The 26,500-nt window shown below is 39.3% G+C and overlaps 3 protein-coding genes and 4 long non-coding RNA genes across 9 annotated transcripts; 3 read left to right on the forward strand and 4 right to left on the reverse strand.

Annotated features, from left to right (window-relative positions):
- The first annotated feature begins 85 nt into the window (after window positions 1-85).
- On the forward strand, window positions 86-9,074 carry LOC124197201. The gene is made up of 6 exons (XM_046592513.1): window positions 86-1,140; window positions 1,195-1,330; window positions 1,394-1,495; window positions 6,321-6,423; window positions 8,401-8,497; window positions 9,037-9,074. The coding sequence occupies exons 1-5, from the start codon at window positions 1,138-1,140 to the stop codon at window positions 8,459-8,461; spliced, it is 405 nt and encodes a 134-aa protein (XP_046448469.1). The 5' UTR covers window positions 86-1,137; the 3' UTR covers window positions 8,462-8,497; window positions 9,037-9,074.
- On the reverse strand, window positions 1,813-3,654 carry LOC124197200. Its single transcript, XM_046592512.1, has 8 exons — window positions 3,562-3,654; window positions 3,222-3,498; window positions 2,986-3,153; window positions 2,785-2,922; window positions 2,574-2,711; window positions 2,353-2,490; window positions 2,141-2,278; window positions 1,813-2,072 (listed from the first exon to the last, which is right to left on the reverse strand). The coding sequence occupies exons 1-8, from the start codon at window positions 3,571-3,573 to the stop codon at window positions 2,032-2,034; spliced, it is 1,050 nt and encodes a 349-aa protein (XP_046448468.1). The 5' UTR covers window positions 3,574-3,654; the 3' UTR covers window positions 1,813-2,031.
- A 49-nt stretch (window positions 9,075-9,123) lies between the features above and the next one.
- LOC124197202 lies at window positions 9,124-12,053 on the forward strand. 2 transcript variants are annotated; one of them, XR_006876047.1, is made up of 8 exons: window positions 9,124-9,145; window positions 9,204-9,495; window positions 9,602-9,742; window positions 9,838-10,054; window positions 10,139-10,329; window positions 10,397-10,535; window positions 10,718-10,937; window positions 11,039-12,053. It is a non-coding gene; the product is annotated as an uncharacterized LOC124197202 (long non-coding RNA). The 2 variants fall into 2 exon arrangements; XR_006876048.1 differs by having other exon boundaries at window positions 9,125-9,140.
- A 1,948-nt stretch (window positions 12,054-14,001) lies between these two features.
- Window positions 14,002-14,524, reverse strand: LOC124197203. Its single transcript, XR_006876049.1, has 3 exons — window positions 14,286-14,524; window positions 14,091-14,203; window positions 14,002-14,029 (listed from the first exon to the last, which is right to left on the reverse strand). It is a non-coding gene; the product is annotated as an uncharacterized LOC124197203 (long non-coding RNA).
- Window positions 14,525-14,912: 388 nt separating this feature from the next.
- On the forward strand, window positions 14,913-15,558 carry LOC124197204. The gene is made up of 3 exons (XR_006876051.1): window positions 14,913-15,147; window positions 15,213-15,440; window positions 15,500-15,558. It is a non-coding gene; the product is annotated as an uncharacterized LOC124197204 (long non-coding RNA).
- Window positions 15,559-17,475: 1,917 nt separating this feature from the next.
- On the reverse strand, window positions 17,476-21,318 carry LOC124197212. Of its 2 annotated transcripts, none has more exons than XR_006876055.1 (8): window positions 20,988-21,318; window positions 20,203-20,910; window positions 19,956-20,096; window positions 19,644-19,860; window positions 19,369-19,559; window positions 19,163-19,301; window positions 18,760-18,979; window positions 17,476-18,658 (listed from the first exon to the last, which is right to left on the reverse strand). It is a non-coding gene; the product is annotated as an uncharacterized LOC124197212 (long non-coding RNA). The 2 variants fall into 2 exon arrangements; XR_006876056.1 differs by lacking the exon at window positions 20,988-21,318 and having other exon boundaries at window positions 20,203-20,776; window positions 20,852-20,866.
- Window positions 21,319-21,506: 188 nt separating this feature from the next.
- On the reverse strand, window positions 21,507-22,778 carry LOC124197211 (repetitive proline-rich cell wall protein 1-like). Its single transcript, XM_046592530.1, has 3 exons — window positions 22,659-22,778; window positions 22,115-22,492; window positions 21,507-22,045 (listed from the first exon to the last, which is right to left on the reverse strand). Exons 1-3 carry the CDS (start codon window positions 22,662-22,664, stop codon window positions 21,575-21,577), a joined length of 855 nt encoding a protein of 284 aa, XP_046448486.1. The 5' UTR covers window positions 22,665-22,778; the 3' UTR covers window positions 21,507-21,574.
- Between the last annotated feature and the right edge of the window lie 3,722 nt (window positions 22,779-26,500).

Below are 26,500 nucleotides of genomic sequence, written 5' to 3' on the forward strand. Positions count from 1 at the left end.
TTTTTCTCGAAATTCATTTTTTTTTTTTTTTTTTTTTTGAAATTTTTATTTTTGTTTGCAACTGAGCCGCCGGTCGTTATTCACGTTGAAACTCCCTCGGGAATCTTGCGTTCTGTTCTTTATTTTTATTTATTTATTTATTTTTTTTTTAGATTGTTGCCTCTCTGGACTGTTTTTGGCATGATGACGTCATTAAAAGCAGACGGCGTCACACAGAGGGATCGTGCCGTGTACGTGTGGTGGCCAAAGACGACGCCCGCGTCCAGGGCCCATAAAGTTGCCACCGGATTTCTACAAAAGGAAAACCGGGGATGAAGCAGGAGCCAAGAGTCGTAAAATCTCGAGCTGACCCAGCTCATCTTTATTTTGATGACCGACGGAATTTTTCTTGTGCGATTTTCTTTTTTAAATTTTGAAATCTAAATATTTACCAACAGGTTTTATGCGAATCTTTATTTTTAAAAATTCGATGTACGACGCACTTGGTGCGATTTTACGGTGATGAATCGCATCTGGGGAATATTTCTACAACAGGCGGTTAATTGGTGTGTCACTCCTGTTTCTGTTAACAACTTTTAATTTCGCAGAAAGAACTTTTGCTACATTTTTCTACTCCCCCCGCACTCCTACGGTTCGCCATGCCAAAAACATCACGGGAAAATTGGGTGTCCAGGAATGTGTTTCAGGAGAGTTGCAACAGTTTGGAGATTTCGGTGTTGCTGCTGTGTGTGTGTGTTGTTTACCAGGGATTCGTTCAGCCGTTGAAGGATTGATGGATCCCTCTGCCAAATCGTTGCAGCTGGAACATTTGTATGGACATCCCCACACAACGCAGTAGATTGCGTGCGGACGTTTGACAGCTCGCCGTAACTCGTGTGTGCGAAGCGAAAACAAGTATTTCGAGATTATTGTTGGAGCGGTGGGCAGTTGTTGGTCCGCGTGATTTAGCGTGAAGGCATGCGACGCCGTTGTTTTTGTTTGTATTTTTATTATTCGCCAGTTCCTTTTTACCTGAACGCCATTTTTACATGCGCCGCCAGCGCCTTTTTAGAAAATGTGTTTTTCATTCATTTTCAATGTTGTTCGTAGATAACTGAAAAACAGATATTTCGTGGCTGTTGCGTTATTTATAACTGAATGGTGATTAATCGTTATTGAATTGAATTGAATTAGCTAATTAATTGTTTTAATTAGTTTCAGATTTCGCCAATTGACAACGGTGTTGGTCGAATAATTTTCAAAACATTTTTGCTCACTGGCAGCATTTTGTCTGCTGCCAAAGGATTAGTCATGAAACAGAAGAAACAGTGTAATTTTACAATTTCGTCAGGTAATTGAAATATCGCCAAAGTTTTATATTGATGACCAAGTAACTTCCCAAAAATGTACTCAGTTTCAAAATGTTTAATTTTGAATAATAGGTCAAGAACACGATGTTTGGGTTCGAGATTTATTCATCGCCGACTTCTCTTCATTTTGAATTCCACTTTTAAGGGTGAGTGTGAATTTATGTTATTCTTTCTCTTTATGTATGTCTGAATGTTTTCTGTCAATGGCTTGTAAACTAAGTAAAAGTTTATAGCAGGTATTGGCTATCAAGAGGGAAAGCCTTGTGTTTTTCTTGCCTGTTTGACTTGCAAAATCAGTTGATATCGTAGCTTAAATTATAGGTAAATTTTATACTTGCTGTACAATCAGGTGTTGTTAGATTTACGTTGCCAGGAAGATACACTTGGGCTATGAGTTTTTCTTACATTAGGGAAAGTGAATTAAGCGTGAATGATATTTTTAAAAACGGTTGAACAAGTCAGAAATTTTGCCAAAATTATTTATTTTAAAACTGTTAGGTAATGCATTAGATACACATGTGTAGTCATGAAATTTTCCCACACCTTTATAATTACCCAGTAAAGTAATATTTATTTCAAAGAAAAACTTGAAAAAATGAATAATTATTATCAATATAGATGAGTCCCAAACTGCAACCAGTGTCTCTATCGTCGTCCCGTCTATCTAATCATTTTCCACAAATTAGATTTTGGCCCTGATGTCGATAAAATCTTTCCTGGTGGCTGTTGAATCACAGTTAAAGCTTCCGTTAGTTTAAGCTTTCTCAAACGTTATTTCAGCTTAGACTTACCATCCAATTTCATATTAATGTCCACCATAGTGTTGCTCAGATCAGCACGGATCCGTTCGAGCTTTGTGTTGGTGTGGGACACATCCGAATTGACATCGTCGAGTTTAGTTTTGGTGTCGATCAATTCCTTCTTGGTAACTGCCATTTCGAACAGGGTTTTATTACTTTTTGTTTTTAAAACCCAACACAATTTGATAGTATGTAAGGCTCACCATCCAATTTTGAAGCTAAATCGGTCTTGGTGTTAATCAATTCGGTTTTCACGCCATCCATTTTAGAGTTTGTGTTTGCTAATTCCATTTTGACGGCCTCCAGTCTAGTCTTGGTGTCGATGAGATCTTTCTTTGTCGCTGTGAAATCACATAGAAATTTTCGTTAGATATGATTCCACATTAAAAAGACTTGCAAAGTTCGTTGTTAAAGTTTAACTCACCGTCCATTTTCGCTGATAATTCCGGTTTTGTATTAGCCATTTCCGTCATGACACTGTCAATTTTGGTGTTGGTATTCATCAAATCAATTTTCAGACCCTCGAGTCTGGTCTTGGTGTCAATCAAATCTTTCTTGGTTGCTACCGAATTCGAATATCCAAACGAAATTAATTTGAATGCATCATGTATTTACAGTGCTATTTAGAAGCTTACAGTCCATTTTTTCTTTGATGTCCGGCCTTGTGTTCATGAGCTCGGTTTTCATTCGATCGATTTTGATGTTGGTGTTGACCACTTCTGAATTGACGTTGTCCAGTCTGGACTTTGTGTCGATCAAATCTTTCTTGGAAGCTGAAAAAAAAATCATTTTATTTTTTTACCGATTCATTTTTAAAAGGGTTAAAAATAAATTACCGTCCGCTTGCTTTGAAAAATCAGTTTTGAGGTTGGTTAAATCCCCTTTCATATCATCAAATTTAGCATTAGTGACAGTCTTCATGATGTTGATTTCGGTTTTGGTTGCCAAGCTTTGCATCGTTCGCTCAAATCGGCTCGAAGTAGACTCCAGTTGTGCCAAAAGGTCTACAAATCAAGTTTAATTCATTCGAATTTTCTCAACCGAGTAATAATAGTCAAATAATATGCCACACCTTTCACCTTCCTCGCCAAAATCTCTGTAGTATCTTCGAGGGTTTCCATTCTTGAAGTGAGTCGTCTGAAATTCAAATTTTGTCCGACGTTACTTACGATGATGCTCTCTGATTCTTGACTGGGCATGGACAGCCAATCGCTCCTCAATGAGTTCGCCCCTTGTCCAGTTGATCGGGGAGCGTAGTAAGGGAGCCTTGCATTGGGGTTGTAATAATACCATTTGGGCGCCAACTGAGCGGAGACGGCACAGGCCAAAACCAAAACTAAACTGAAAATCTAATAATAACGAATAAAATCATTAAGAGAATTTCGACAAAATAATTTAAAGTGCCAACTTACTGAAATCTTCATTACTGCTCAGGCTAGAGTTGCACTAGATTGCCAAGGTATAATGACGACAAACCAGAAGACGACAGCGGTTTTTATAAGAGCCAGGAAGTTTTAAACCGGTTTCCCACACTGTAAAAATCAAACGTATTTTAAGTCTGTTGTTTCTCCGAACTTTTCCAATCATATCGTGATGAATCTCTTTCGTTCGAATTCTTCAGTGCCCTCATTTGTTTGAACCAAGGTTAATCATAGCCAATAATCTAATGATTGACATTCTTGAGTTTGGACGATGACTAGAGAGAGCATTGTCCTTTGATGACCGTCCAGCACGAGCTTGTATTTAAAAAAATTCAATCTGCCTGTTTTTCTTTGTCAAACCGTTATTTGTAATGCGTTTCCATTTCGTTCTTAGTGGAACCTATTTTTTCATTCAAGTGGCGAAGCTTGTGTGAAACGCCTAGTTGGCCCTTTTTTTCCATATCACGATAATAAACGCGTTCTATAAGGTTCGGATTTCAAGAACTGACTTTGATGGTTGGATGTTACAGCTGGTTTATGGCAGGTTAACTCCTTAGATAGAAGCGTTTGGTTTGTTTGGTGGCGTTCAACTTTTCGCGACAAGTTTGGAGTTTCATATTCAATTTTATTTCTATTTTATACGCTTTCTGGCCTGTCTTGTCCAATTAAGACGAGAACCTTTCGTGTTTACAACTTTGTTGTTTATTACACGTGTGTAACTTTTTAATCAGCTTCGCAGGTGTAATCGCGGGTAAACATTCGCCGAAACACTCTTGCGCAAACGACTTTTAGAATTCACCCAACGCTTTGGCTTTTCTGATTAAAATTTGGGTGTTGTTGTTTATTTTCTATTCACCAAAAAAAGTGGACTGGTCTCGACGAAACCCTGGACTTTTGTTGATGTTGTTCTAGCATAGATTTTTGTTTTGTGACAGCAAGAGGATCCAGTTATGCATTAGGCGAGATTGATGACAAGAGGCGGTTGCACCTGGGTTAGAAAGACGTAATGGACTACCTTGGCTTATTGGACTGGAAAGGAGGAGGTGGTTCTCAAGTTCAACCTAATCCCTCTTTGAAAACACAATTCTGTCCACCCGTTTCATAACCGGTCCGGAGTCTAAGTAGAGTGATTACAGGCTTTCTTTGTGCCCAATTAACCGCGACTCTTGCCGATCTCCGAAAGGGGCCGTCCTCGGGCGGAAAACCTGTCGTATCAAACCGATTCCGTCTTATTTTTGTTCGTCGTCGGGACTATAGCCGGAACGCAACGGAATGCGGCGGCCGTTTTATTGACAAATAAGCCGGTGAATCGACGGCGAGTGCCGTGCCTCTAGCGACATGATTTTCTATTTTTTTATGCCATCGTCTTTGATAGCGCTATTCCTTTTTTTATAGTTTGGATTAACTTTGTCGCAATAACCTTGAGGTAATTCTATCTGGAAGAATTAGTTTAACTTTCTTCCTTGCTGGATAATGTGGGTAAAATTTGATTCCGTAAGTTCGTTTGGTTGTTTAAATTTGTGTTAAATTTAAAATATTGTTTCAATCACGTATTCTCGCATCCAGTAAAGATGCGTGAAGATTTGGCCCGAGGTTAACGCACTCTATTGACCATTGGTTTTTGGCCTTCAGTTACGTGACCCACAACTTGTAACTGCCGTTCAAAAAAAAAAGGAATTACTTTGCTCATCAGACTTTATGAGAACCGGTTGCGTTATAGTTGGTCGCGTGAATTTTACGGGCAGTTTTATTTACGACCCTTGCGCCAATTTACCGTTTCAAAGTGGAACGTCGTCTGATCGTTCTGCCAATTAAAAATTGTTTTCCTGATTTGTTTTAGCAGGCGAATCGAACTTTGTGATTCATCACCTTCCATTATCAAATGTCCATCAAGCGAAAATGTTTCATACTACCACTGATTGTTGTGTACCTTAGCCAATTTTAGTACCGTTGTGAGTTTGAATTTGAAATCTTGTCAGCCCCCCGCTTTTAAAATATCCTTAATGATGACTAAAGCCGGTTGTAACTTGGCTTTTATCTGGCACAAGTTGTACAAGTGTAAGTGGTAAACATTTGAGTGTTTTGTGGATAAGGAACTGGCTACCGACTCCTAGCGCCTTAAAGACTAGCACCAAAAAACCAAACAAGGATAAATGCTAAAAGACCACATATGTGCGGACTTTTTACATGGAAGGTGGCCGGTTGCCCTGTTCTTGTCTCTCCCAACGGTTGGAAACGTTTACCCATAAAAGTCTATTTCAGCTGGGCAGAAGGAATAAACTCGTTATTCACCCTCTGCCGATCACTCACCGTCACGCAACAGCTGGTTATCGGATAGCGTTAACTTCTCTCATCAATCGTGACCATCGACTGCTTTTGGGGGTTTGGGGCGATAATTATTTCCAGCTCTGTGTGTAGCATTTATTTAACCATCGTCGGATAGCAATCTTTTGATCGACATCGATTCCCAACTTGGGGATGCGTTTGTTTCGAAAGAAAGCTTCCACATTCTGGTAGTTTACAAGCTACCGGCTCCAATAATTCCTTGTTTTTTGTTTGTCTGGATTTATCTGATAAAAGTTCATGTCAATCTGAACCTGAGCAGCGAATTCACTTCCTTATTCGCTTATCAATTGAAATAAATCTTGATTTGAAATTCAAGAGAAAATTCGGTTCAAAGTTATTTTAGAAACGTTACATTGTTTGATTGTATAATAATTTTGGGTTTAAATTCTTTCTCTTGTTTTCAGGAGATGACGTGTTCCAAATACAACAAGTTGTGGAGTCAATTGCCGTGAAGGGTATCGAAAGGAACAGCGTCCTACAACTCCATTCCAGTTTTTACTTCTGTCGGTAAGTTCATGGTTGGCCTACCCCATTCTGTTTTTGTTTTTATTTTGTCTGTCGTTGATTTTTTTTCATGTGGACGTGTGCCGGAATTTTGTTTTTTTGAATTTGAATTTGACGCGAAGAACCGCTCAGCCTTTTGCCTTACGTAAGGAATTTTTGGCTTCCGATTACAGACGTTTCGTCCGAAAGTTTCTGTCATTAACCTGACAATGTCAGGGGTGCCTCTTGGCAGCCAGAAATTTTTCAATGGCTATTTTTTGTGATGATTATTTTGTAAGTTTTTTTTTCTGCGCATTATATAGACGGGTTTGGATGCGTGAGTCATGGAAACATTATGGGAGAAATGCAATTTCTATAAAGATTTGGGTGCGAAGCAGTTTTTCTCTATGTTGGCAATCCGCCCGCTTTTCTGTTTATTTGTGAGGGCGGGCCACGTACGACGTCAATCTGACCATTCATTGGGAACAGACCCATTGGATCTTTTTATTAAGAAAGAAAGAAACTACCTACCGGTAAGCTGTCCGTTTTTGGAAGCCCGTGGCCTATTGCCCATTTATTTTCAGACTTGGGTGTTGGTTGCCATTGCCCTGGTGTCCGTGTAGACTGCTCGGCATTCACTTTGGTCCAATGATTCCCTATCTTTTGGCAAGACATTTTGAAAATCAAGTTTGAAAATCAACTGTGGATATATTCTTTTAATATTACATCTTTGGGAAATCTTCGCGTTTTTAATGGGCCGTTCAGTTTCGTCTCGTTGCTTTTGGGGATTTGGTGGTAAGATTTGAAGGTGATGGCTGTGTTCCAGATGGTCACGAGACTCACGACTGAGGAACACGGTGTCAAATTGTGATTCCCGAACGGTTGAATATGAGAAAACTTTTTAAAAGTTTGTTTGCGTTTTGGGGATCTAGGCTTTAGGCTATTGAATGAGTTCAACATTTTGGTCTAACTATTTTTTTTATAGCCGTCATACTTTACCAAGTTTATTTTTCAAATTTGGGTCTAAAAATAATTTCAAGTAGAATTCAAACGAAGGACTGAATCTTCACTAATGTTTGAGAGAAAAAATATAATAAAAGGGTAGGGACTATCGGCTTATTAAGCTCCAATAATACGGCTCAATTTGCCTCTATAGTAGCAGGAATTTTCTCATCTTCTTCTGTTTCTAGGAAGTGGATGATGGACGTTTATTTCCATTGTATCCGATGTTGATGCGGTGCACTCACCTAACAGAAGAACAGGTTCTTTGGAAGTGCTCGACATTTTACAATGAACCGGGCGAATGATTGGCTTACCCATTTCTCTCCATTTGCTTTATCCGGTGATGGAGGATGTTGCCCCAGTGTCGAGTAGCATTTAAATTTCAATCATTTCAATGTGGTTTGCGAGCGTTTTGTACTGCAAAGCTGCGTTGATGAGTTCCCTATTTATTTCAACGTTAGACCCTCTCACGACAGTTACGTCTTTAAAAAAATGTGCCCAGTTCAAATTAAGCAAACCAGGAAACGCCCTTCGTCCTAGCAAATGTCTGGTCGTGTCATTATCTGACACCTGAAACGGACAATTAAAATCCATTTCAGCTAACTGCACCCTGGCTATAAACTCACCTTTGAGTGGGATCGTGCCTGTGGTACATTTTGCCTTTGTTTGTTAGTCCTTTCAATTGAGTATCAACGAGCTAGAGCGGATATTGTTTTCATATTACTGTTTAACGTTTCTTTTTTCGAAGGCTAGACAGTCTTTGATCATTTCCCGCTCAGTTTAATTACGTTTACTTTGCATAGCTTGGATTCCTGATGGCTCGACGTTATGTATATCTGTTTAAAGAGATATGCCAGCCGAAGATTTGCATAAGTTAATAAAGCTGTATAAGTAGTATTAGCTATATAATTTAAATGGTCAGATATTTGTCGTTTATTAGTGTAATGTTAAATGTTTGAAGCTTATTTCTTTTTTACTTACAAATTATGTGCCTTCCAGCGGTTCCAGCGGTTCCAGCGTCACCACCAAAATCCACATGTGTTCACGATCCTCGCAATAACAACACGTACAGCATGATACTGGACACTTGAGCAAGGTATTGGCCTGACTCTGAATTATTAGATTTCTAAGGTAATTAGAAATCCGATTAAACGTTTATTCTTCCACGGTTGACTGCTTCGTGCAGATTTGCTTTTTATCAGCACGTTCAGCTAGTATGGCTATGGCATCCCTGAATAGTGATTTTGACGAAATCTTTTTTTTTGTGGTTCTTATTGCCAATCGATAATACGACGCGCTGTAAGTGAATCACATTTTATTCTTGAGAAATTAACAGGAACTTTTGTACGAAAGTGTGATGGTAACCAGACGTAGTTTTCCATTTAGTCCAGTGTTAATATTTTTTCAACTTTTGAGAACTTATTGGCCTAGAAAAGAGGTTTCTAACAAGGCTCAGCTGTGTGCACATCATGAAAAGAATATAGATTAATCATGTGTTTGAAGAAACGAGTCAAATGACTCAGTTGTCAATTGGTATAAAGCGAGTTTTAAGCCACAACCATTTGGTATTCGTTTTGATGTATTCATTTTGATGTATTCATTTTGATGTATTAATTTTGTTATTGGTTGTTGTAGACCCATCCCCAGCGACGTCAACCTGCTGAAAGAAAGGCCAGTTTTCCTTCAATCGAAGGTCACGGAGATCATTACGTAAAACTTGGCATGCAGTGGTGTAAGAGGTTGGGTGAGAACGAGACGTGTTACATCCATTTTGTTTTGTTTTTAATATTTGGTTGTTGTAGACCCATCCCCAACAACGTCAACCTGCAGAAGGAAAGGCCAGTTTTCCTTCAATCGAAGGTCATGGAGATCATTACGTGTCATGCAATGGTGAAGAGGTTGGGTAAGAACCGGTGAAAACGACACGTGTTGCACCATTATCAAGCAGGTGCAATAGCCGCAAGGTTTAGGGGGTGAGGGTGAGAAAAAAATCGTATAAAAGGAGAGAGAAAATGCCATAGAAAGCAGTCGAGTGAGGATCTCCGACACGGCAACAACTGCTCTCTTCGTCGTAATATCAGTTCGCAATCATGGGTAAGTATTCAATTTAATATCGAGCCGTGAATCAATTCTATTTTGTTTTTAGTTGTACATGACCAGTTATATTCAAAAACTAATTTACAAATCGTTGATTGTTTAGTTGATAATGGCGTTGGGTTGCTGTTGGGTGTTGTATCGTTGATGCCGAGCCCGAAAGAGAGAAGGCGATGGAAATCAATCGAGTGAGCATCTCTGACACGGCAACTGCACTCTTGGTGTTATTACCAGTTCTCAATCAGAGGTAAATATTTTGTATTTTTAAATGGAGTTTTATATCAATTTCTATTTCCTTTCTATGCATTAATAATATGCCCGATTTTATTGAATATTGTCTAGTAAACTATGCCGTCGGGCTGCACTACACACTACAACAGATGCTGTTCCAAGCTACTAAACCGAAGCCTCGAAGTATAATTCTTCCCCGAGCTACGCTACCAAAGCACACAGGTGCTACACCAACGAGTCTCCCAAGTACTACACAACTACGTATGCTGCTCCAGCCTACTACACCAAGGCTCCCAAGTACTACTCTGCTCCCAGCTACTACACCGAGGTATCTGAGTATTAACCTCGTGTTGAAGAATCTAGTCAAGTTATTTGACGCAAGTTGCTTAATGTGAAAATTTCTTACATTTAGCCAAAAGTAACGGACTGAAGGTGCTCAAAGATTTTGCTGAGGACGGTAGCAGGTCGAGTCCTCCCTAAATGAGCGAATGGACAACCGAGAAGTTGAATGCGGAAAGTGTTAATGCGTTGCCCAAAGCTAATGTTGAGGGTGCAAGCTTGGAAGACAACAAGGTTCCATTGATCTTTAACAATGGTCGAAAGGTAAACAGTTATTTCAATACATGTTTTGTTAGCGATGTTAATTAAAATCGAAAAATTATTTCATCAGGTTTAAACTGACCATGTTGTCGTTGCTGTCGGTTTGAACGCAAACACGGATTGGCTGTCGCTTCTGGTTTGGAAATCGATTCCAATTTTGGCGGTTATCGAGTCAATGCTGAGCTTGAAGCAGATCAAACGTCTGGTTGGTAAGAATCCTTGAACATTTTTCATTTCATATTAATTTTAATACAGTTTGTGATAAAACTTAATCAACATTGACTGCTCTGATATTGCTAGATAGTATATGAAGTTTTTCTAAAGTAATTTTACACCTTTGGTGGTAAATTTTGATTCTTATTTTGGTTTTGGACTTTATTTTTGTATTAAGCTAGAGATGCTGCCTGCTTTTATGATATCAAATTGGATCGTCGTCGTGTGGAACATCATGACCATGCTGTCGTATCGTTGGCATGGATTGCCAGGCTGTGTTATTGATTGGCTAGAGTGCATATGATTGGCAATGCATGCATTCAAAATGGGTGAAGGACTGCAGCGCAATATTTGTCACTATCTGCACTCTTTGTCGTATTTTCAGTACGCAATCATGGGTAAATATTCTATTACGTAGAGTTTTGTATCAACTTATTTTTTTTCTCAGTTTTAATATGCCAGTTATTGAATCTAAATGTTCTAATAGTTTACCATCTAGTTAACTATGGTGTCCTGCTGCTGTATGTTGTATCGTTGATGGCTGGGTCAACCATTGGTGTACCGATGTCTCCTGGGTATGGCGGATACCAAGCCGCAACGTCGCCGCTTTCCTACACAACAACATACGCAACAACCGGTTACCACACCACCAAGGCTGCAGAATATTACACCACAACCTATGATGCCCCGAACTACTACATCGAAGCCCTGAAGTATAACTCTGCCCCGAGTTGCCTCAACAAAGAGGCGGAGTACTACACCACCAAGGCAGCGGAGTACTACACCACCAAGGCAGCGGAGTACTACACCACCAAGGCAGCGGAGTACTACACCACCACGTATGCTGTCCCAGCCTTTTACACCGAGGTTTCCAACTACTACTGTGCCTATCTACTACACCGAAGCTCCAGCTTATTATACCGCCAAAGCGGTAGAGTACTACACCGAAGCGCCCAAATTCTATCTGCCCGAGCTACGAAACTTCAACTGAGGCGGCCCAGTATTACGTAGCTCCTACTTACTACACAGTGGATGGTCCTTAATACTACGTTGGACCGAAATACTACTCTGAGTCTCCAGTTTACTACACCACAACCTACGCTACCCCTAGCTATTAAACCGAAGCCGCCAAGTCCTACACCGAAAAGGCCGAATATTACCCAATGACGTATGCTGCCCAAGTTTACTACACAGAGGAACCCAAGTTTAACTCTGCTCCAACCAACATCAAACAGAGGATCCGTTTTACTACACCACCAAGGCTCCTGAGTATCACAATGCAACCTACGCTGGTCCCAGCTACTACTCTGATCCAAAATATTACTCTGCCCCGAGTTACTACACCACTAAAGCATTTGGATATTAAACCCCGACCTACGCTTTTTCAGTTTACGAGAGAAAGTCTCCTAAATACTAGCCGAAATTTCAGTTTGATTTAATTGTGTTCAGATCATACTAGTCACTGGTATTGTGGTTGTTCTTAAATGAGAAAATAAATATTTTAATGACGGTAATCTTCAATCATGTAAGACTTCTCTTTACACCTCCAAGCCATTGCGATGGGACTTAATTTCAAATCTGGTGGAGGTGACTTGCTCTAGTCGCTCTGCATTCGGAAACTTTCTGGTAATTGGAAAAACTCCATTTTCAGGTTAAATTACGAAAGACTGTTAAGGGTTTACTCTAAATATGTGAAGTTTGTATTTTCAACTCAAGTCACTTGACTATTACTTAAAGTAAATGTAAAACTTCAAAGTTGTAAGAGAAAACTTGATAAGAATTGCTTTATTGTCCCACCTCCACCCACAATTCCACCACATTTTACAATCACATACATACATATATACATACACTTAAGTTAACCCGTTGGCTGCCACGCCATACAACCCGTAGGTTGCTCTCTACTACTCTACGCGCCACGTCTGAAGGATCCGTGACCAAAGTGGGACTTGCCATTGCTGACAAGTCCGGGCTGACACGGTGACAGGAGAATCCATCACCGCATCGACAAGGGGGAAGTCCCTATAGTGCATTGCCTTAACAGGCGCCTTGCGGCAAGTTTTGGGCTGGTACGACTTTCCGATCCCGCGGCATGAAAACCACGAGACCGAACAGCGCACGCAGCCCGTGCAAAGGAGCTAGGGGAGGACAAAGGCGTGGCAGCCAACAGGTTAACTAACACAAACATATTACCAACAACAAATGATGATCAGCGCTGACACTTTGGAGATACCGGCGACGTTATGGTGTCCATCTTCTCGACGTCTCTTCTGCATTACCTGATTAAAGAGAAAACAATTCTTATTTAGTGAAATGCCAATAAAAGTTACATAATACAGATAGAAACAATAATCAGGTTTTTTAGCTCAAAGATTTAAATATGCAATTTTTTTAAGTTTAAATCAAGCTTGCAATATTGAGAACTGTAAACAGAACAAAGCTCACTTGCTAGTCTTTAAAAAAAAATCCGGAAGTATACCGGAAGTAACCACAGCGCCTCAACCATTGAGCTGTCGTCAAATTAAACCACATATTCGTGATCTCCATGAAATTTGGGGTCGATTAGGTATGATTTAAACGAAATCCAAAATTTGGCCAAAATCGAGAATTTTCCTGAACTAGTTCAGGAAAATTTTCAAAACCGGAAGTACGCGTACGTAAAAAACACAACATGAACTTTACCCCAAATTTTACGAGGATCACGAATATGTGATTCTTTTGTGCGTCAGATCAATATTTACTAAACTACTGACAGAAATGAGAAAACCGGAAGTAGAAAAAAAAACTCATTTTTAAAAATCTAACAAGTGAGCTTTGTTGGGGGAATAGTTATCGTCAATTATCACTACAAAATTACCACAAAAAACGGTCGATAAACGTTTAAAGAGATGTGCAAAGTTACTGAAACTGACTGTTTTGACAGCTGAAAATGATCGAAAAGCCATCTAGCGTTAGAAAAAAGAAACGTCTAAGTAAAACACTTCGTTTGCGCGTAAGAAGGGCCCGATTTAGAAATTATTACACAGACACAGAGTTTAAAGCAAGTAGAATATTAGTAGATAATCTACGAAAATAAGAAAATTTTCGGGTACCTGGGCATAATCCCGTGGTGAGTAACTGCAGGTGTGTAACAGCAACTGAAGTGATCCAGCTTCGCCAGTGAAGCAAGAACAGTTTTTTTTGCAGCATAAGAAGCACTGAAGCAGTGAAGCTGGATGAGCGTAGGTCTTGAAGATAAGGATGGAGCATGATGGAAGTCCCTCTTCTGTCATGTACAAAATTCAGCATTAGCTCGAGGATATCCGTGGGGATCTTGCTTGCTCTGTATAAAAAAGTGTTACATTAATGAAAACATAAAAATTAGAAAAGCACATTAATCTTTACCTTTTCTAAGAAGCACACCAAAGAAATGTTTATGATGAAAAAACGTAAAAATGGATTCACAGCAAGCAACAGCATTACTCCACATGTTGAGATAAATTTCCTAATGCTAAAGAAAGTGTCATGAAGTATTGTAAATTAGCAGGGTGATAGGTGGTATTGATGCTTACCTTTATCATTTGGGTGATGAATTTAGTAAGGCCTTTGACTTTCATCAAACAGATCTGGTACATGTGCCTGCACATGACAGGTTATTCACTTCACACACTTCATGTCTCTGAAACTGTAAGTGGGAATGGGACAAGGAAATTCTCAACGTTATTTACAAATTGACATAGATTTACTTATGAGAAATAAAACTGTACCTATCTCTTAGCTGGGTTGCCTTCTGAACAGAGTAAACACATCCATAACCACAAAGATGCTGTTGCAGGGTACACCACCAAAACTGCGAGATTCAGAAAAGATCCTATGGTTCACGGGCAAGGATACCTATGTTATAAGAAAATCTAAATTGTTATGGTCTGGTAGCAGTCACGGGGAAATACCTTATCTCGGCACATTTGTATTCCACTACATGTGTGCTCCAACCATGAGTTTTAGGCTTTTGACAGCATGATGGGCCTATAATGGATGGAAAGTGACTGAGCACTAAGTCAACTTGTTGTCAGAATGACTGACAGTATGCATCTAGAATTTGAAGAAATAAGTTAGTACAGTATAAAAATAAGGTAAATAGGTAAGATAAACCTACACAAGATTCGAAGTTCAATTTGGTATATGAAATCACAGGAATATAAGTATAAATTAGCTACAATTTGTTTCGCCCTTTTGGCCTCGTTTCACGACGTAACAACAACAAAGGCGACACTGGCGACATCTAGTAATGAGTTTTGAATCCTAAGTCGGTTGCAAAGTCACAGCTCATTTTTATTGGAATTGGAGTTCTATTGTCACTTAGTGGAGTTCTACTGTCGAGCATTGGAGTTCTATTGTCGGGTATTTTAAATAAAATATTGGGGTTCTATTGTCGGTGGAGTTCTATTTTCGGGTATTTTTAATAATATTGCAAGCAACTTTGGATTCATATCTCGTTACTAGATGTCGCCAGTGTCGCCTTTGTTGTTGTTACGTCGTGAAACGAGGCCAAAAGGGCGAAACAAATTGTAGCTAATTAATACTTATATTCCTGAGATTTCATATACCAAATTGAACTTCGTATTATAAGTAGGTTTATCTTGACCTAATTTCCTTATTTTTATACTGTGCCAACTTATTTCTTCAAATTTTAGATGCATACTGTCAGTCATTCAAAAAAGTTGACTTAGAGCTCAGTCGCTTTCCCTCCAATAGACCCATCATGTTGTCAAAAGCCTAAAACTCATGTGTGAAGCTCACATATCGTGGAATACAAATGTGTGGAGACAAAGTATTTCCCCATTACTGCTACCACACCAACCACACCACGTCAAATCACAAATGCCTTACTAAATTCAGCACCATTCACCCATTTGATAAAGGTAATTGTCAATATAACCTATCACCACGCTACTGCAATACTTCACGACAATTTCTTCAGCATCAGGAAATTTACCTCAACCTAAGGAGTAAGGCTGTTGGTTGCTGTGATTTCCATTTTTGCGGTTTTTTATCATGAAAATCTTCAGTGTGCTTCTTAGTATAGGTAAAGATTGAAATGCTTTATTAACTATTATATTTTCAATTCATTAATGCATTACATTTTTTTTACAGAGCACGTAATAGATCCTTAAGCCAATGCTGACCTTTGTCCATGAAGGAAGAGGGACATCCAGCAACGTTCTGCTCCATCCTTATCTTCCCGACGTACGCTCATCTAGCTTCACTGCTTTTGCTGCTACAACTTGTCTTACTTCACCGACGAGTTGGAACACTTCAGTGGTCGCTACCCTTTGCTGTTACACACCTGCAGTTACTCACCACGGGATTATGCCCAGGTACCCGAAAATTTTCTTATTTTCGTAGATTATCTACTAATATTCTACTTGCTTTAAACTCTGTGTCTGTGTAATAATTTCTAAATCGGGCCCTTCTTACGCGCAAACGAAGTGTTTTACTTAGACGTTTCTTTTTTCTAACGCTAGATGGCTTTTCGATCATTTTCACCTGTCAAAACAGTCAGTTTCAGTTAATTTGGACATGTTTTTGAACATTTATTGGCAGTTATTTTGTTGAAATATTTAGTGATAATTGACGATAATTATTCCCCCAACAAAGCTCACTTGTTAGATTTTTAAAAATTAGTTTTTTTTTCTACTTCCGGTTTTCTCATTTCTGTCAGTAGTTTAGTAAATATTGATCTGACGTACAAAAGAACCACATATTCTTGATCCTCGTAAAATTTGGGGTAAAGTTCATGTTATCTTTTTTACGTATTCGTACTTCCGGTTTTGAAAATTTTCCTGAACTATAGTTCAGGAAAATTCTCGATTTTGGCCAAATTTTGGATTTCGTTTAAATCATACCTAATCGACCCCAAATTTCATGGAGATCACGAATATGTGGTTTAATCTGACGACAGCTCAATGGTTGAGGCGCTGTGGTTACTTCCGGTATACTTCCGGAATTTTTTTTAAAGACTAGCAAGTGAACTTTGTTCCGTTTACAGTTCTCAACATTGCAAGCTTGATTTAAACTTAAAAAAATTGCATATTTAAATATTTGAGCTAAAACACCGTATTATTGTTTCTATCTGTATTATGTAACTTTTATTGGCATGTCACTAAATAAGAATTGTTTTCTCTTTAATCAGGTAATGCAGAAGAGACGTCGAGAAGATGGACACCAAAACATCGCCGGTATCTCCAAAACGTCAGCGTGGATCATCATTTGTTGTTGGTAATATGTTTGTGTTTGTGTAAGTTAACCCGTTGTCTGCCACGCCTTTGTTCTCCCCTAGCTCCTTTGCACGGGCTGCGTGCGCTGTTCGGTCTCGTGGTTTTCATGCCGCGGGATCGGAAAGTCGTACCAGCCCAAAACTTGCCGCAAGGCGCCTGTTAAGGCAATGCACTATAGGGACTTCCCCCTTGTCGATGCGGTGATGGATTCTCCTGTCACCGTGTCAGCCCGGACTTGTCAGCAATGGCAAGTCCCACTTTGGTCACGGATCCTTCAGACGTGGCGCGTAGAGTAGTAGAGAGCAACCTACGGGTTGTATGGCGTGGCAGCCAACGGGTTAACTTAAGTGTATGTATATATGTATGTATGTGATTGTAAAATGTGGTGGAATTGTGGGTGGAGGTGGGATAACAAAAGCAATTCCTTTTAATGTTTTGTCTTACAACTTTGAAGTTTTAGATTTACTTTGTCAAGTAACTTGAGTTGAAAATACAAACTTCACAAATTTAGAGTAAACTTGTAACAGTCTTTCGTAATTAAACCTGAAAATGGAGTTTTTCCAATTACCAGAAAGTTTCCGAATGCGAGCGACTAGAGCAAGTCACCTCCACCAGATTTGAAATTAAGTCCCATCGCAATGGCTTGGAGGTGTAAAGAGAAGTCTTACATGATTGAAGATTACCGTCATTAAAATATTTATTTTCTCATTTAAGAACAACCACAATACCAGTGACTAGTATGATCTGAACACAATTAAATCAAACTGAAATTTCGGCTAGTATTTAGGAGACTTTCTCTCGTAAACTGAAAAAGCGTAGGTCGGGGTTTAATATCCAAATGCTTTAGTGGTGTAGTAACTCGGGGCAGAGTAATATTTTGGATCAGAGTAGTAGCTGGGACCAGCGTAGGTTGCATTGTGATACTCAGGAGCCTTGGTGGTGTAGTAAAACGGATCCTCTGTTTGATGTTGGTTGGAGCAGAGTTAAACTTGGGTTCCTCTGTGTAGTAAACTTGGGCAGCATACGTCATTGGGTAATATTCGGCCTTTTCGGTGTAGGACTTGGCGGCTTCGGTTTAATAGCTAGGGGTAGCGTAGGTTGTGGTGTAGTAAACTGGAGACTCAGAGTAGTATTTCGGTCCAACGTAGTATTAAGGACCATCCACTGTGTAGTAAGTAGGAGCTACGTAATACTGGGCCGCCTCAGTTGAAGTTTCGTAGCTCGGGCAGATAGAATTTGGGCGCTTCGGTGTAGTACTCTACCGCTTTGGCGGTATAATAAGCTGGAGCTTCGGTGTAGTAGATAGGCACAGTAGTAGTTGGAAACCTCGGTGTAAAAGGCTGGGACAGCATACGTGGTGGTGTAGTACTCCGCTGCCTTGGTGGTGTAGTACTCCGCTGCCTTGGTGGTGTAGTACTCCGCTGCCTTGGTGGTGTAGTACTCCGCTGCCTTGGTGGTGTAGTACTCCGCTGCCTTGGTGGTGTAGTACTCCGCTGCCTTGGTGGTGTAGTACTCCGCTGCCTTGGTGGTGTAGTACTCCGCTGCCTTGGTGGTGTAGTACTCCGCTGCCTTGGTGGTGTAGTACTCCGCTGCCTTGGTGGTGTAGTACTCCGCCTCTTTGTTGAGGCAACTCGGGGCAGAGTTATACTTCAGGGCTTCGATGTAGTAGTTCGGGGCATCATAGGTTGTGGTGTAATATTCTGCAGCCTTGGTGGTGTGGTAACCGGTTGTTGCGTATGTTGTTGTGTAGGAAAGCGGCGACGTTGCGGCTTGGTATCCGCCATACCCAGGAGACATCGGTACACCAATGGTTGACCCAGCCATCAACGATACAACATACAGCAGCAGGACACCATAGTTAACTAGATGGTAAACTATTAGAACATTTAGATTCAATAACTGGCATATTAAAACTGAGAAAAAAAATAAGTTGATACAAAACTCTACGTAATAGAATATTTACCCATGATTGCGTACTGAAAATACGACAAAGAGTGCAGATAGTGACAAATATTGCGCTGCAGTCCTTCACCCATTTTGAATGCATGCATTGCCAATCATATGCACTCTAGCCAATCAATAACACAGCCTGGCAATCCATGCCAACGATACGACAGCATGGTCATGATGTTCCACACGACGACGATCCAATTTGATATCATAAAAGCAGGCAGCATCTCTAGCTTAATACAAAAATAAAGTCCAAAACCAAAAATAAGAATCAAAATTTACCACCAAAGGTGTAAAATTACTTTAGAAAAACTTCATATACTATCTAGCAATATCAGAGCAGTCAATGTTGATTAAGTTTTATCACAAACTGTATTAAAATTAATATGAAATGAAAAATGTTCAAGGATTCTTACCAACCAGACGTTTGATCTGCTTCAAGCTCAGCATTGACTCGATAACCGCCAAAATTGGAATCGATTTCCAAACCAGAAGCGACAGCCAATCCGTGTTTGCGTTCAAACCGACAGCAACGACAACATGGTCAGTTTAAACCTGATGAAATAATTTTTCGATTTTAATTAACATCGCTAACAAAACATGTATTGAAATAACTGTTTACCTTTCGACCATTGTTAAAGATCAATGGAACCTTGTTGTCTTCCAAGCTTGCACCCTCAACATTAGCTTTGGGCAACGCATTAACACTTTCCGCATTCAACTTCTCGGTTGTCCATTCGCTCATTTAGGGAGGACTCGACCTGCTACCGTCCTCAGCAAAATCTTTGAGCACCTTCAGTCCGTTACTTTTGGCTAAATGTAAGAAATTTTCACATTAAGCAACTTGCGTCAAATAACTTGACTAGATTCTTCAACACGAGGTTAATACTCAGATACCTCGGTGTAGTAGCTGGGAGCAGAGTAGTACTTGGGAGCCTTGGTGTAGTAGGCTGGAGCAGCATACGTAGTTGTGTAGTACTTGGGAGACTCGTTGGTGTAGCCCCTGTGTGCTTTGGTAGCGTAGCTCGGGGAAGAATTATACTTCGAGGCTTCGGTTTAGTAGCTTGGAACAGCATCTGTTGTAGTGTGTAGTGCAGCCCGACGGCATAGTTTACTAAACAATATTCAATAAAATCGGGCATATTATTAATGCATAGAAAGGAAATAGAAATTGATATAAAACTCCATTTAAAAATACAAAATATTTACCTCTGATTGAGAACTGGTAATAACACCAAGAGTGCAGTTGCCGTGTCAGAGATGCTCACTCGATTGATTTCCATCGCCTTCTCTCTTTCGGGCTCGGCATCAACGATACAACACCCAACAGCAACCCAACGCCATTATCAACTAAACAATCAACGATTTGTAAATTAGTTTTTGAATATAACTGGTCATGTACAACTAAAAACAAAATAGAATTGATTCACGGCTCGATATTAAATTGAATACTTACCCATGATTGCGAACTGATATTACGACGAAGAGAGCAGTTGTTGCCGTGTCGGAGATCCTCACTCGACTGCTTTCTATGGCATTTTCTCTCTCCTTTTATACGATTTTTTTCTCACCCTCACCCCCTAAACCTTGCGGCTATTGCACCTGCTTGATAATGGTGCAACACGTGTCGTTTTCACCGGTTCTTACCCAACCTCTTCACCATTGCATGACACGTAATGATCTCCATGACCTTCGATTGAAGGAAAACTGGCCTTTCTTTCTGCAGGTTGACGTCGCTGGGGATGGGTCTACAACAACCAATATCAAAATTAATACATCAGAATGAATACATCAAAATGAATACCAAATGGTTGTGGCTTAAAACTCGCTTTATACCAATTGACATCTGAGTCATTTGACTCGTTTCTTCAAACGCATGATCAATCTAAATTCTTTTCATGATGTGCACACAGCTGAGCTTTGTTAGAAACCTCTTTTCTCGTTCAATAAAAATAAGTTCTCAAAAAATACAAAAATGTTAAAAACTTACTACATGTCACAATATCCTAATTCCTGATGAAGTCTATAGTCTAGATTAGATAAAAAATTGCATCCAATGAATAAAACAAATGAAACATTTTTTGAAATGCTGTTCAACCGCTGACCAGTCTATGCGCTGACATTGGATTTTAGTTTCTTCTCTGCCACTCTTTAGGCCATTAGGCTGAGGAATAATAACAAGAGAATTCGAGAGTTTAACATGTTAACCATCACTGCAAAATTAAAGGTAAATAAGCTTACCAATAGAGGTTGATACATCACCACTTAATGAAACTTGAGGATTAGTATCTCAACTTAGCAAATAGTAATTTCTAAATAAAACATTGTAGCATTGAATATAATCCTTCATTTTATATGGAATTCTGGAATGTGTTCAATATGTTTCTTTTCCTCTACAAATATTTTCATCACACAGTGTTCAGAACCAGTACTGTGCTTGCTGTCCCTTCATTTCCTTCGCTTTCTCCAAAATTCTAAATAAGAAATCTAAATAAATCACCGGAACTGCTGTCAGCATGATTCATCCTCTCAAATTTACTATAAACAACCTTGGGTTCGTAAAAAAACGGTAAAAACAACGAAACTCGAACATAAGAGTCAAACTTTACTCGACTTTACCATTAGTTTTCCATGAATATAAACAATATCAATCACCATCTAGTGTTCACAATCGGCAATCAATTTGAATTGTGTACCGGAACTACTGAAAGTAAGATACGCTCTCAGGTTGACACTAAATCTGATCAGATATCACGAGGGTGAAATTGTTTGACGAGTTTATTTTTTAAATAATAATTCCAGAATTAAGACAATGGTATTGTTGGAAATTAGTATTTAGGGGAGGCAGTGGGAGTTTTGTACGCTGGAGTTTTGTAGACCTTAGTGCTGTAGGATGGAGTGCTGTATGCTGGAGTAGTGTAGGCTGGAGTAGTGTACTCTGGCTCTTTGTAGGCAGGGGTAGTATAGGCAGGTGTAGTATAGGCTGGAGTAGTGTAGGCGGGAGCGACGTAGGCCGGTTTCTGGTATTCGGGAGCCTGGTAGGCAGGAGCGGCGTAGGAAGCAGAAGCTTTGGATTGGGGCTCCACGTATTCGGGGTACTTGGCTTCACCTTCGTATTTCACGTCAGCGGTGTATCCGTTGGCGTCAGCCTTGTAGGTGACGATCTGGACGCGGCTGTCGGGGAGAACCACACGGTAAGATCCGGTGACAACGTTGTAGTCAGATTTCTCGTTATGCTCAAAGTCATTGTAAGATTCTTTATCCTGGACATCGTATCCGAAGCTGTAGGGTTGAGCGGCCTGAAAATGTTTTTTAATGGATGAAAATTAACTAATGCCATCTGAGTCATTTAATTGAATTTTACTTACGTATGTGACTTCTTCGTATTTAGGGGCCTCGTATTTGGGAGCCTCGTATTTAGGAGCCTCGTACTTTGGGGCTTCGTATTTAGGGGCCTCGTACTTTGGGGCTTCGTATTTAGGAGCCTCGTACTTTGGGGTTTCGTATTTAGGGGCCTCGTACTTTGGGACTTCGTATTTAGGAGCCTCGTACTTTGTGGCTTCGTATTTAGGGGCCTCGTATTTAGGAGCCTCGTATTTAGGAGCCTCGTATTTAGGAGCCTCGTACTTTGGGGTTTCGTATTTAGGAGCCTCGTACTTTGGGGTTTCGTATTTAGGAGCCTCGTATTTAGGAGCATCATAGGAATTGGCAGCAGCAACAGCAAAGAGGGCAATGAGGACGAAGAACTGAATTTAAGAATGAAATTACTTTAGTTTACCGAAATCCTAGTTCTTGTCTTTATCTAATAAATATTTTTGCCTTTATCTATTTAGTCTTTACATCAAATGAATAGAAAAGAAAGGTATACTAAAATATATATTTTTTTTTAATGACTTAAGTTACGATTTTTACCTTCATCTTGGAGGAGTAGGTGACTTGTTTGAAACAGCTAGATAACTGATGCTTTAATACTGATTCGTTCGCGATTTTATAGCAAACAAGAGCGATAGCTAACGGCAATGTGGGAGGGGACGTTTCGGGCTAAATCGGTGTAGAGCGAAAGTAAATGTGTAACTCGGTTACATAACACAGACATAACACAGAAAGGTAACCGTAATCTAAAAATACCAAACTATCGAAAAATAAATAAGAGTATTCTTCAGGGCACGGAACGATTCCTTATCTTTTTACTATAAATTAAAAAAAAAGGGGGAGGGGGGCGGTAGGATTTTCTTATTTCGTTATAAACCTTTCCTTTTTATTTATTTTCGTATTGTTATTTATGGTCGGCTGTGAATCCTAAAATGATGAGTCCATCTAGAAACAATGCCTAACAGAGACATTCTTATTTTAGGGTAAGTTTTCAGATCCTAAATTAAATTCTAATGTTCTCATAACGCGTCTTAACGAGTAGAATTTAGGCGCACCCAAAATTCAAGGGGCATTTGAAAATGAAATACATCCTTCTACTAGCTACAGTATGTTGCTAAGAGCTATAAAGCCAATAGGCAATAGCTTATTCAAAATCCGGTCAGTGTCGCAAGTCGTGGGATTCCATATCTCATCAAACCACGCCCAAAGCGGGACTATCACTTCCATTTGAATGAATGACTCCAATCCAGTAAATTGTATTGAATCACCTTGTACGTACGTCACTTTTACTAGAAAGTCTATCAAGTAGGTCATCTTACGGGAGTATCTGAAGAACAAGTTGAAAATGTATCTACTGTTTCCTGACGACAGGGGAATTAATAATTCGGACCTTGGTGCCTCAATCATTCTCATGATTCATAACATTTAAATGATTACATACAAACTTTCTTCTTTTCTAACCTCTCTCTTGTCCCTACAACTTTTTTCTTCGGCATTACTTCATTTAGCAAAACTTAATGACGACGGTAGGGGAAAAGCAACACAGATTAAAACATAAAACGAAAAAATAACAGTGCCATAAAACGCAATAAAATAAACGAAGGAACTGAATTATCAATGAATTCGTCCCAATTCCCTGATAAAATTCACTTTCTATAAGTACCCCTATTTTAAAAGCTTTTGTAACACAGTCGATCAAAATTCGACCAAAGATGATTTCTATGAACTTGAGCAAGTTATTTGGAAAGGAGCTTATGGATTACTTACAATTATTAAGGCAACGTTACAAGTTGACGCCCGCAAGTAGAAGTATATCCACGTTGATTAAGTAAAGGTCTTTACTTCAGTTATTCTGCTTGTCACTTCTTGTGCAGGATCAATTTCCTTCCAGAGCACCTAGTATTCTTGGGAATAGGGAGAAATAACAGGGCCTGACGTCCATTCGCAATAATACGCTGCCTAAAATAAAGAAAAGAAATGCCATTCAGTGTTTCGTCCGACCTTGGTAAGTCCATCCTGGGCATCGAGAATGAAAAGGTATCGGAACAAACTGGACTTCATTGGCGAATCCTGCTCAAAACTGTTTTGAAGGCAGACTCAGTGAGAGAGCAGTCATGATGGACAAATTGAGCAAGTTGCAAGTTCTCTAGTAATTGAGATTTCATATTCGATTGAATCCTCAAATTCAATTGAATCATAAAGACATTCGAGGTCCATGTTTCACTAACTGACTTGTAACTCAAACGGGAAAAGAATATACGAGTTCAAATTGGCTGTTTGTTAAAATTATGCTGGCATAAGGAAAAATTATCAAATCAAGGGGTATAAACTAACTTGATCTATTGGCACTTTTTAAAATTTAACTTTAACGTTTAAATTTATAGAACATTTAACCTGAAATGTTTTCTCTCCATGCCATGAAGCCAGTACCTTTAAACAACAACTTAATAACCACATTTTATTCTGTTACTCTCAATTAAAAACACACTTCTGTTGTAGAACAGTATCCGGTTTAACACAACTACAAGAAATGTTTTATTCTTTAAATAGAGACATACCATGTTGGCGTCGAACCGTAAGGCGATGGTCGAAGGTGTTGGCGAAATGCTTCACGAGCCGGCGGTTTGCGGATGATCCAAATTGATGACGATTCTGAAACCACCATGGTGGAACCAAGAACATAAATAAATGTTAGGGTATTTCAAATAGCTTAAATTAAACCTCCATACCACAATTGATTTCTCAGACTCCTACGCTCTTCAGGACGACCTTCTCGATTAAGAAAAGAATCCCTGGTGAAATCTGTCTCGAGTAGAACGAGTTGCAGTTGGATCTCTTGATAAAACTGGTGCTGTCGCCTTGATCTAGAAAACTTTTAAGTAAGACCAACTGGGTAATGGAACTTGTAATGGAAAAATTCCATTTAAAATCCCTGTGAAAAATATTTCATAAAAATAAATTAAGTAAAATTTCCGTAATAACTGTGGACAGTTTAAGTTCAACGTTAATACTTGAGCAAGATTTGGATTATTTAGGAATGTAGGGCGGAGAATTGCTTACCGGGATAATCATTCTGTCAATCTCAATAATCCTTCTGGCATTGGGGATAATGCTGTCGGAATCCCTCAAACGCCAAGGAAACTCACACGTCAGAAACGTTTTGGCTTCCCCTTAATAAAGAAAATTCATAAATAATTTAAATACGTTGGCTTGAAATGAAATTCAATCGTTACATGCAAGGAAATGTTACAGTTGGGAGAAAGAGGATGGAGTTAAAGGGCTTCAATCAAGTAGATTTGAGCACCCACCGCCACCGGTACAGGGATGGCTGACAGTGGGCAGGAAGAAGGGGTTAAGAGGAAGTTCAGAAAAGGGAATCGTTGTTGGCATGTCAAACCAAATTGTCTTAAAAAAACAAAAAAAACATGCCCTTAACGAAGTTGAGGGAGGTCCCGATTTCCCCCATTTCGAGCGGCGATCGAGGGAAAAATAACACACACCACAGATTTGACATCAAAGGTGCATTTCATATGGAGTCAATTATCCTTCTAGCTAAAAAAAAAGGCTTCTTCATTGCTTACAAATATTTACACATTTTCAAATGATCAGAGGCCTCAGTCCAAGTCCAAGTGTTTTGGGTTCAATAGAATGAATTCGCTCTGCAGTGCAACACGAGGAATGTGAAATCCGATTCTTTGCTACAAAATATATTAAGAAAATCAGTTGACAATTATTGAAATAGCAAATAAATAGGACTATTCAAACAGTTTCTGGAGTTAAAAGCTTGTTAGCTGTTGCAGTACCTTAAAGAAAAGATACCACTAACACAGTACTGTAGGTGTGGTAAGCCATTTCTTATCAGGGACTTCTGGAAATTGATAAAACAGTTGTCAAAGGGAAAAGTTTGAAGTTAGCTGGCATTAACTGAACTTTTCCCATCAAGTAATGCAAAATGAAACACGTGGCGCTCATCTATACTATTTCCCGAAAATAACACAAAAAAATCACGTGAAACAGTATGATGTCGTTATTAAGTATAACACCATAAAACTAGTCCGGCTCACCATTGATATGAATTAAATAAGATAGACTAATTAATTGTCCAAAGTAAATTATAATCAAGAACGTTGTGTTGAACAAAAACATACTATGCTATGACACTTTTGAATTCGTCTGCTTTTTTAGCAGCGCCACAAACGACACGTACAAGTACTACTGCAGTATTTTTCGATTTTTAAAATATGTACATCTTGAATGTATTCAAATAATTTACCCCAATATGATATGATATGAAGCGGCTATTCTAAAGGAAGTGATGGCCGAGTAAGCCTAAATGGTTCCAAAAAATAGCCTACATGTGCCAAAGGGCCTGATAATAAACC

Source organism: Daphnia pulex, chromosome 7 (genome assembly GCF_021134715.1).
Source record: "Daphnia pulex isolate KAP4 chromosome 7, ASM2113471v1".
Classification (NCBI taxonomy): Eukaryota; Metazoa; Arthropoda; class Branchiopoda; order Diplostraca; family Daphniidae; genus Daphnia; species Daphnia pulex.

Excerpts from the sequence above, each read along its gene's own strand:
- LOC124197201 (XM_046592513.1), top strand. Across the intron at positions 1,331-1,393 it reads TAATTTTACAATTTCGTCAG|TTTCAAAATGTTTAATTTTG; the intron begins GTAATTGAAATA and ends AAATGTACTCAG. Across the intron at positions 6,424-8,400 it reads TCCAGTTTTTACTTCTGTCG|CGGTTCCAGCGGTTCCAGCG; the intron begins GTAAGTTCATGG and ends TGTGCCTTCCAG.
- LOC124197200 (XM_046592512.1), bottom strand. Across the intron at positions 3,154-3,221 it reads TTTGGCGAGGAAGGTGAAAG|ACCTTTTGGCACAACTGGAG; the intron begins GTGTGGCATATT and ends CTTGATTTGTAG. Across the intron at positions 2,279-2,352 it reads TTTAGCTTCAAAATTGGATG|TTACCAAGAAGGAATTGATC; the intron begins GTGAGCCTTACA and ends TCGAAATGGCAG.
- LOC124197211 (XM_046592530.1), bottom strand. Across the intron at positions 22,046-22,114 it reads AATACGAAGAAGTCACATAC|GCCGCTCAACCCTACAGCTT; the intron begins GTAAGTAAAATT and ends AAACATTTTCAG.